This window comes from Antennarius striatus, chromosome 1, assembly GCF_040054535.1.
Source record: "Antennarius striatus isolate MH-2024 chromosome 1, ASM4005453v1, whole genome shotgun sequence".
Classification (NCBI taxonomy): Eukaryota; Metazoa; Chordata; class Actinopteri; order Lophiiformes; family Antennariidae; genus Antennarius; species Antennarius striatus.
The window spans coordinates 28763365-28774142 of NC_090776.1; the positions used below are offsets into that span (position 1 = coordinate 28763365).

General features: G+C 41.1%; 1 protein-coding gene across 1 annotated transcript; it reads left to right on the plus strand.

Moving 5' to 3' along the window:
• Window positions 1-1595: 1595 nt before the first annotated feature.
• On the plus strand, window positions 1596-5343 carry bcl2l10 (BCL2 like 10). The gene is made up of 3 exons (XM_068313955.1): window positions 1596-1706; window positions 2833-3291; window positions 4374-5343. The coding sequence occupies exons 2-3, from the start codon at window positions 2836-2838 to the stop codon at window positions 4497-4499; spliced, it is 582 nt and encodes a 193-aa protein (XP_068170056.1). The 5' UTR covers window positions 1596-1706; window positions 2833-2835; the 3' UTR covers window positions 4500-5343.
• Window positions 5344-10778: the final 5435 nt, after the last annotated feature.

Consider the following 10778-nt stretch of genomic DNA (forward strand, 5'->3'; position numbering starts at 1 on the left):
CATGTTTTTAAGATTAGATCAGTTCATTTAAAATGTAAGAGAGATGTTAGCCTTCAGGTATCATGCCATTGATTATTCTGTTCAACACTATTGCAAATTATATATTAAATGACAGCAAACTAAATGTTTTAGAAATCAATCACTTAAGTCACAGATCTTAATAATCATTAAGTTTGTATGAATGGTTTATTTTGAGAAAAAAAATATTGTGTACGGTAATTGAAAGTATGCCTCATTTGAGTTTCAAATCATGGAGATGTAGTGTTGCCCACAGTAATGAGTTAAAAGTGTTTCTATTACAAGTCAGGCCTTTAGTCTATCTATCTATCTAGTTATCTCAGGTGAACAACAATTGAGATGATATTCCCTATTTTCATGATTTTTTTCTAGCTGTTTGTGTTTTCTCTGGGCAGTATTGATCAAAATGTCCCCATGATACACGTCTTGACTTTTTTTCTATCACTGCTCAAAGGTCAGAAATCTTTATCCACATGATCACTTTACCTAGTACACAATGATACACCACTGTATACAATATAAACTGAGGTAAAAAGCACCACAAAAATGTCCTGGAAACAGAACATATTAATTCCATGCCAGGGTAAATGAAAAGAAATTAAAGATGGAAAGCACCAGAGGGAAGTGCCAAGTTAAAGATAGGATTGGTAAAGGCATGCATAGAAACCCAAAATATCTACAAAAAAAAACCCCTGAACCCTTTGTTACTGTCATTCATTCATTCATGTGCAAATAGTTACTGCATTTTTCAGTTCCTTAAACTGATCACTGAACCGATCTGTATTTAGAAAGTGTGACCATCACATTGTGAGAGTGAAAGGAGTCAGACCAGTGATGAATGAAACTAGACCGTAAATCAGAATTTTCATTTATGAGGGGAATCCTGCGTGAACACAACGATTTAGACAAGTCATACTGAACATGGAATATATGACTTTACCATGTTATAAATGTGTTGCATGACTCCAGTTATTTGAATTACATCACCTCATGCCTCTGGAGCTCATAACAGCCACGTCTTCATGTCATGAAAACAGTATTTATGAAACAAGTAACTCAGTTTAATTAAGTAAATGTGAGAAAGTGATAAATATTGCTTTATCTTTAGCTCGCAATACTTATGAAACACCCTGATCCTTGACCAGGGCAACAGCTGACTTATTATAACTATTGATGAATTGATATTTTCTTGAGAAATGTGGTGGCAGTCTGTAAATAAAAAGCTCACAGACAAAAAAGGTTCTTACCAAATTTAGTAATTTATCAAACAGGAACTATTAACCATTAACAAGGTTTCAGGCTGAGAGCGCGTTTGACTTGTCTCACTAAATATTTATACATGCGGCGGAGAGATGACGTCACATGAATCGATAACAATTCAATTCAAACTCGTATTAAAAAAAAAAAAAGTACTCACACATATATTTTCATATACATCAAACTTTATGTGATAAAAATCTGTGACGTTTGGTGCGGGGGGGGGGCTTTCTTGCTTTCAGGTGTCGTTTCCGGTGAATGGAGGCGGGGGGGGGTGTTGCGGGATTTTTGGGGGAGAGATCAAAGCGAGTCGGGGGGGGGGGCGGAGCCACGGCATAAATGAGGCGCGTGCTGAGGGGAAGCTGCGAGCGTGACGAGGTTCTCCTTCCGCTGTCTGTCCGCGCAGAGAGCTGTCTGGTACCGCTGGGAGGGTAGGATTTTATCCGTTTTATGCGTGTGTGTGAACGTGTTTTAGCCGTTTCTGTGCATTTATTTAGAAATTCTAAGACCCGCGGCTGATAAAAATGTTTCCATCCCCGGTGGAAACGGTTTTAAATGTCGTGTAGACGTGTCATGGATGAAGCTAGCTCTCACCCAGCCGGGAGGAGGTGGTTCTTTGTGTCCTCCATTGCTCTGGTGACAGATGAACGGCTTGTTAGCAGAGGAAGGAGCCGGCTAACCCGCTGAAAGTTCGGTTGAACTCCTCAACGGGAGGTTGTTTATCGCTGTAACCCACCTCTGAAGTGTTTTAGTCGGCTTCAGTGATCGACCGGCGGCGTTAACCGAGCTAGCGGTGAAGCTAGCAGGTGGTAACGTTAGCTGTGTCGTTAGCTCGAGTTGGTGACACAGAATTGATTTCAACAATCCACCAATGTTTGTTTGTTTTTTTTCTTTTCGTTTTGCAAAAATTGGAAAAGCTAATTAATTATCCGTTAGCTATATTGAAATAGAAAATGGTCAAGTATGTAGTGTCAAGAAAATTTGTTTTATGTCATTTGAAAGTGAATATATTGTTGGGACAATGTGATCTTGAGGTTTTGTGCTCATTAAATATGAACTGACAGGGTTTACAAACGCATCTGACTCCCTGCTAGTTTGTCATGAAAACAGGCAAACCTCATTTTATTCGTTTTTAACGAAAATTGGCTATCTGACTTGAGTTATTAACATTAACAGATTTAAATAATCACTTAAATTTTGTATTTGCCATCAGCATTGACCCCAACAACCATTAAGCTCTACATGGATTGACAGCCTCCAGATGCTGTAGTCTGTCTAGTTCAACAAAGGAGAGGTCGAATGGGATTACTTGGACAAAGGCATCATGACTGCTTCTCCAAAAATAGATATGGCCCCTTCAGTTTTAGAAAATAAATCATGACTGTAGTGTAAATTGAGTGATTCATGTTGAATTCCCTTGACTGTATTGTCGATTTAATGATTGGTTTATAAAATAATGTGCATTAGCAAATTGTTTATCCTTATTTGTGGGCAGATGTCTTCGTGTATCAGGTGAAGTAAATTGTACCCCCCCCCCCTTTTTTTTTTTCCTCATAGAAAATGTCGTGTGGGCTGTGGAAAGAGACCCTGGCTCTGGCAGAGGACTACCTGTCCCAGTGCTGCACAAGCCCACGGCCAGCCCCCCCACCTCCCAGCGAGTCAGCTGCTGCCATGAGGCGTCTGGCCCATGATTTGGAGCTGCAGCACCAGGCTCGCTTTCACTCCCTCGTTCAGACCTTCCTGAACCAGTGCGGGCCGGATCCCTGCTCCAGCCTCAGGAAGGTGATGGAGGAACTGGTAGGAGACGGACACTTGAATTGGGGGAGGATCGTTTCCCTTTTTACTTTTACTGGAGTGCTGGCCAGGAAGCTGCAGGAGCAGAAGGACAAGAAACCAGGGCTGGAACCTGGACAGGAGCTGGCGCAGGGGCCTGGAAACTGCAGGGGACTAGCGGAGACCATAGCAGACTACCTGGGGGAGGAGAAGAAAGACTGGCTGCTGCAGAATGATGGCTGGGTAAGTTGTGACATGTGATATGTGAAGTTTTGAGGTTTTTAACATTGGAAGCCACGTGTTTGACAAGATATTTTTTTCCCAGCTAAAACACATATCAAGATTCATGTGTATTTACCAGTAAATATTGCCTGGGCTTCTCCTGTTTGGTGTAAATGCAGATCAGAAGTGCTTGGACTTCTTATGTGGCTGCTCTGATAAAGTGAATTGTAGAGTAGCCATGGGTCACATCTGAAGGTTGTGTGCTGCAACAGGACATCCCTCAGCTGTGTAAATACAGAGCCATGATGAACCATTTTGGACTGTCAGATCTTTTCTTTTAAAGGGCAGGAAAAAAAGCTGTGTTGTCAGGTTGTGTGTGCAGGAAGTTAGAGTGACATATTTAAACTGCTTGCTGTGGTCTGTTTGACCGGAAATGCATGTAAAGGCACAGCTATGATTATCAGGTTCCAGAAGCCTCAAGAAAGTGAGCACAGCTTAAGATGAATGTCTGCTTTGTGAAGAGGCTTGCCCAGCACCCCCCCTCCCAGAAAAATAAAGACCCACTTAAAAACACACACACATGCCCCTCGTTTCTTCAGCTGGCAGCTGCTTTCAACAGACACGGGACCTGCTCGTCCAGATGGACGTAAACATAACGGTTAAGAAGCGTTGAGTTTGGCCGTACGTGGCATGACTAGAAAAACAAGCAGCTGTAAAGGAACAGAACACCTGGCGCTGGGGGCAGGTGCACTCGTCTTTCTGCTGTCTGTGCTTTCGCTTGAAAACATGAAGGGGAAATACAGCTGCTGGGGGGGGGCTGAAGAGCATCTGCCTCTTCATTGTTCTATTACTAATAGAGCAGAAGCTGTTGAAGCAATTGAATAACTTCTGTGTTATCTGCAGACAAAGTGGCTAACATTATTTTTATGTTCTGGAGAGACCCTGGGCTGTCAGTGGCTGTGGTGTAAAAACCAAATGATTTATAAAGAAGTTCCTCTGTGAGCTAATGCTTTGGGAAGTGTAGTAAATACTGCTAAAAACTCACAGTAAATGTATTCTATTGCTAGTAAACAAGCTAATCTCTTTCCTCTCTCTCCTCACAGGAGGGGTTCTGCAAGTTCTCCTGCAGCACCAGAGGAGATAATCAGGACTCGTCCATAAAGACGGCGCTGTTTGCTGCTGCTGCTGGCGTGGGCCTTGCTGGACTCACCCTCCTCCTAGTGCGCTAGCTCGCCTTCATCATCCACTCATCATCCATCGTCCATGTTCTCCTTTCATTTGACATAATTAAGTAGACATTAAAATTCTAACAAAGATGCTGCAAAAATGAGCATAATCTGTAGTGAATTCAGGGTTTTAATTGCAAATCAACTGAATGTTTGCACATACTCCAACCCCCCACACTCATGCAAACAAACACACATACATTAATACTGATATTTCGTCACTTACTCCTTAAGATTGTAAAAACGACTTCAATGCCTTCAGATGTTTTGGAGTAGGTGGCATCGGTGTGCATATCTTAGACCAGAATTACTAAAGCACAGGTTTCTGCACAGAATGCTTTTATTTTGAAGTTTGTATTTTCAGGTGTGCAGCTACAAAACTTCATTTCAACTTTTTTCCACAGCTTCTGGTTGAGTTTAAAATTGCCAGCTGCCTCTATTCATGCGTTTACCTGAGTTGTGTATGTGGTATAGAGCCATTTCTAGTGTACAATGTACAAATTAATATATTATATTTATATAAAATGAAGCTGTAAGCAGTGGCCCCTTTTCTAACAACCAGTTCAGTTCTCTAATTGTTTTCAGGTCTGTCCTACATTCATGTGAACAGTGTGTGATACTATATGGGTCCAGGGAGCTTGACCAGACCTGATGACCTTTCAATGGTGCTATATGTTGTGAAATGTTTCTCTAATGACAAACAAAACCAGGGACCAATCTGACTTCAAACATGTTGCTATGAGCAGGAACCTTTGTGACGACAATTTCCCCCCACAGATCTTCAAAACATATTTTTGCATTTTGTTCTATTTATTTGTCACTTTTTTTAATAAAATAATTAATCACAGAGTTTGAGTCTTATTGAGTGCGTTCAAGTATTGTTTTGCCTTTCAGCTTAAATCCCTTCATCTTTTAACATGAATTTGTCATCTGCAGGTCACAAGTTGTCTCATATCCACGTCCGTGGTCATAAATAAAAGATGTCTCCTGTCCTCACACCAGTTCAGTGATCATGTTGCGCTGCGTGCATGGAGCGTCTTGAGAATTAATTTGGCACTTGACAAGAAACGAGAGGATCTAGAACTCATGGCGCTTTTTAATGCTGAGGTAGCTACCAAATTTTAACTAAACTGTATTGTATCTTGGATGTAGTCCAGAAATGAATAAATTCACAATTTGTGTGACATCAGGATAATCTGACTTGTTAAAACATGTTATGATGGAGATAAATCTGTCTGGGTTTTACCAACACATTTTTAAAAAATCCTTAAAACCGGAGAAGACCGTTCATACCGCTAAAGAAATCAACAGCAGTGCTGATGAACCTGACATGTTGCACTTCAGATTTTGTGGTGTTCACCATAAAATGTAGAAACAATGGACAAGAGCATCTAAAAACTTCCTGATGTGGAGGCAGATAAATCTGTTGTTTTTTTTTTATGGAGCAGAGATAAGAACAAATCTCCAAATCCTACAAAATGAAATCCAGAGACCTTAAAGGCCAAAGTGTGCTTTTCATTGTTTCAGTCCATAAGCGACAGAAAATAATCTTGTCCACAGACTAATCCAACAGTCTCTTGGTAATGGAATTGTCTTTGACCAAAAACACTGATTAACTCGTCTCCATCAGAAATAAATCCTGTTTGCTGCTGTCGGCATTAGGCTGACTAAAAACTACACTGCCCCGCTGTTTCATGACATCTTTTTAAAAACCTAAAAGTTCAGGATCAGAGACTCGCTTTATTCTGGTTGTGTGTCAGAGCAGTTTGTTTTTTTAAAAAAAACCAGGGATTTGAACCAGAATTTTTTGCCAATCGTTTCGTTCCGATCAAAAACGGAATTATAACGTTTCCGGTGTTGTGTTCCACCCATAAACTGACGTTCCTGAACCGGTTAGAACAAAAAAATAAAGTTCCTGAACCGGTTAATAACGTTCCTTGAAAATATAAATATGTAGGTTCCGTATTTTCCACACCATAAGACGCGCTTAAAAGCCTTAAAATTTCTCAGAAATCAACTTTTATCATGAAGCGTCTCATGTGTTCACTGAGTTCAGAAATGTGTAGAAATGTTTTTGTGTGATTTTAGTCAGCGCTCCTCCAGACCGACCATTGTCCACCGACACAGGACGTATGACGTCACTACGTACGCCGGCAGCGATGGACCAATCAGAGAACAGGACGCGAGGCTCCGTCCGGCACACCTCCGGTAGGTACCGGTATAGGGGGAGGTACCGGGACTGTAGCAGAGAGAAGTAGAGGCTATCAGCAGCAGTAAAGAACAGGGAGGTGTCCCAGTCACTATTTAATCATTACAGGTGAACACTGCAGTGTGTCACTGCAGGCGATGGGTGTTCCAAGGTGGGGGGGGTGAAAGTTCCGGGAATGGGGACACAAGGTCTGCGGGGTCGTGCTCAGGTGACTGCCAGTTGATGAGTCGGTTCAGTGACCCGGTAGTGTTGGGACTGTGGTTGGTGTTTCTGCAGATACGGTTGGAACTTCACGGGATCTGTGGCTGTGAGTGATGTTCGGCCTGTGTCTAATGTTCATGGGGAGGGCGCTGGGGGTTCTTTACAAGGGGGGACTCCGCACTAGATTGGGCAGGTTGGTGAGACCTGTTAATAGACTCATTCAGTCTATGTCTATGCAGAGGGTTCAGTTTGTGAATTAGGAAGTAGGTTTTCCTCTGGGGGTTCATATTGTTTTGTTCTGCCGTGCTTTCATTTTCTTTAATTTTGTACAGGTGTATGGTATAAGAAGGGTTCATTTTAATAACTGTATTCCGGAGCTTTTATAAATGTGTATATGGCACATTTTCCCATGGTGAAGTGTGAGTTTGATCACCTCATTCTTTTCCTGATCCTTAATTGGATAGTTGTGTTGACTGGATGGGCTAATAACTGTTATAGTGGGGGGAATTACTTAGTTGCACTTATATCTGGGACACTATATATATATTTTTTTTTTTTGTTAATGTGTTGTATGTTTCTTGGGGTTTAGATTGTGAGCCTTGTTCATCATGCAGCGCAGAACAGTGGGGGTGAATGTAGCTGTAGTATGTTGTTGCGCTGTATGATGAAACCGGGACAGCCTATATTTTGAAATTTTCTGTAAGGGAAGTTTATACTTTTATTTTGGAAATGCGGAAATTTGCATTTCCGTTTACATGTTAGGGTGCTTGACGGGGGTTCGAGGAAGTTCCCCGGGGGTGCGAGAGACAAGCAAGGAAGAAGTCCTCTAGCACGGTGGGCGTCGAGGCGAACGAACACCAACTCGGCCCCCTGTAGGCCGGGGGGCACCCGGAAGTTGGGGGGCGCTGCTTGGCTGCGGACCACGGGGTGGTGGCGTCCGGGATGAAAGCCCCCGGGAACTCTCAGCGGCTGGCCGGAGACGAGTCCTGCAGACGAGGACTGTCTACGAACCCCCAAAGGACCTGGTGAAATATGTACCCCCACTACAACCTACATGTTTATATTTACAAGGAACGTTATTAACCGGTTCAGGAACTTTATTTTTTGTGTGTGTTCTAACCGGTTCAGGAACGTCAGTTTATGGGTGGAACGCAAAACCGGAAACGTTATAATTCCGTTTCTGATCGGAACGAACCGATTGGCAAAAAGTTCTGGTTCAAAGCCCTGGAAAAAAACACACCATCCATACTTCTGGTATGGCTGCGGCAAACAAAACAAAAAAACAACTTTCATTGTCATTTCAATCATTTTAGCTGCCTTAAAAGTTTAGTATTTCTTTCCATACTTTCATGTCTCACAAAAACCTTGCATTTCCTGACATTTTTTCCCAGTCTTTCCAGATAATTAAATAAAAAAAAAACGTCGTGAATGCTAGTGCATGTATTAATGTATTGAAAAAGTCATTTGGTAAAAGTGCAAGGTAAAATGTTATTTATTTAATACTATGTGGATGAAAAGTTAAAAAATGTGCATTTTAAAGGAGATTCATTTTAAAAGTAAGTTTGATAATTTTGATGTTTGTATTTATGGAAGTTAAAAGCTGCCAAAATCTGTAAAGTTAAAATAGTAAAAGGATGTTTCGAAATGTATTTCATTTGATGTGGTGTTTTAAATCTAGAATTTTTTAACTTATTTTCAGGGTTAATTGTGTATTAGTTGAAATGGGTTAAATTAGTTTAAAAATTAAATATTTGATTTTGGGGTATATTGTTTCATTGTGGTTTTGGGTTACTTTTTTTTTTCTCCCCAGTGTGGCCTGATGAAAAAAAGTGGATTCTTGGTCATTGAGTGAATTCCGGTCCAATCTTCTGCAACAAGATTGGACTGCAGTTTAAACCCTCACAAGAGTGAGAAGCACTTGACAAATATAACAAAACAACCTTCATTTATAATGTAAAAACATTGGGTCTTTATGTGTTTTATTGGTTCATTCAAGATTCAGTGAATAACGGCACGGATGGGATGTGAAGGAAAGATGAAAACAAATAGTTTTCATATTAAACGTTTCCACAAACTAGTTTTGACATTATACATTCTAAAATATTAAACTTGTATTTTGATTCAGTATTCTATAACTTGCTGTACAGAGTATGTTATGAATTCTACACACAGACGGAAGTGTATGAACAGTTAATTGTAGTGCCCAGTATTATAGGCATCTTAAAAGGGAAACACGTGTTTAATAGATACTATTAACTATTTTGTTACTTTGGGACAGAGCTAGCTTCTCTTAAAGGTCCCATATTATGTATTTTTAACTTAATGTCATTCAGCTGCCAGATGTCCAACTAGACTGTATTTTAAATATTTTGACCTAAAGTGATCTGTGGTCCTAAATATCAGCTTTTCAAAATCCCTCATCTCAGCTACTCACAAAACGCTTCGTTTCAGGCCTCCGGCTGCAGTATGTTAATGAGCTCCGCTGGTCCACGCCTCCTTCACCTGGGCCACGCCCCTCTGACGTAGGGCGTTATGCTAACGGAACACTGACCGGCGTTACGTTTGTTAGCATTATGGCGTTTGGAGGACCCATCGTGTCGGCGTGCATTTATGACCCTGAGTCGGACCCAGAAGAAACACGGACTGTGCGGCTGCAGCAGGACGTTTCTGAATGGTTAGTCCCTGTGAACATTACTTAGTTGGTTCTGTGTTGTGTTGTTGTGTAACCTACGTCATCACAGGACGTTAGCATCGTCCGGTAGCTACTTTAGCTTCTACTCCCGCCTCTCATCACACAATAATGTCACATGTCTTATTATGTATTTAGTATATGTACAGATGTGTTTACAGATGTTGCTGTTTACAGAAGTTGCTGTACTTCTATAACTGACAGTAAAGTCTGATGGTGGTTCTATAGTTATTACCATGTGGCTAATGCTAGCTCCTGCTCACGGATAAGTGACTTTATTTTTCTATCACATTGATTTAACCCGTTAATAAGCTGCTAAATGTTTGAGGCAGTCCTCTGTGACAAGACACACGGAGCTGACACCTGCTACCATCACACCAGGTTAATGCTGAAATGATGTAACCATACTGCAGTCATGCCTTCATCTGCTCTATTTTGAGGTGTCTTCACCTGTTGTACAGGTGTTCCTGTGGACACTGTATGCCAACAGAAGCAGAAAACATCTGCTGTTTGGAGACACAAGTAGCAAGCTCACAGCTAAACCACAAAGTTATGTCTCTACGGTATTCGGCTACTTTTACAATTGTAAATTTAAATGACCTTTACCATGTTTTCCACTGTAGGTTAGGAGCCGTCTGCAGGTTGATGAGGTTCCGTTCATGACTCAACATCCTGGGTTCCAGCCTGTGTGCCTAAACGTGTACACCCTACAAAGGGCCGGTCACGTACTGAGGGCCGAGTGTGGCCCTTCAGTCTGAGACCAATACATCGGTAAGTCGTTCTTTGAAAAATATCGGAATAAAAACTAGTTGTCTTATTTTGCTTCATTAGGCATTCCTTCATTAATGCAGTAACATGACATATATAGGTACAACAAAGTGTAATATATTGTATTTGCAACACCTTGATTTCTATCTTATTAATAGACATGTTGAACATTTTTTTGGTATTCACAATCCATTTCTGTGGACATATACAAACATTTACATAAAACAATACATCCAAGAACAAAAACGAGAACACAGAGCCATCCTATCAGGAAATCAACAACAGTTGTAATACTCAGGATTGAAAACATTGTGAAATAAATAATTTTGTGTCCTTTCTCTGTAGACGGTGCAGACATCTGGCCTATCGCACCTTTGTTGGCTGGTGCTGGGGCTACTTAAGACGCAGAATCCGG

Coding starts and splice junctions, on each gene's coding strand:
- bcl2l10 (XM_068313955.1), top strand. CDS start 2,836: ATGTCGTGTGGGCTGTGGAAAGAGACCCTGGCTCTGGCAGAGGACTAC. Junction 3,292..4,373: donor TGCTGCAGAATGATGGCTGG/GTAAGTTGTGAC, acceptor CTCTCCTCACAG/GAGGGGTTCTGCAAGTTCTC.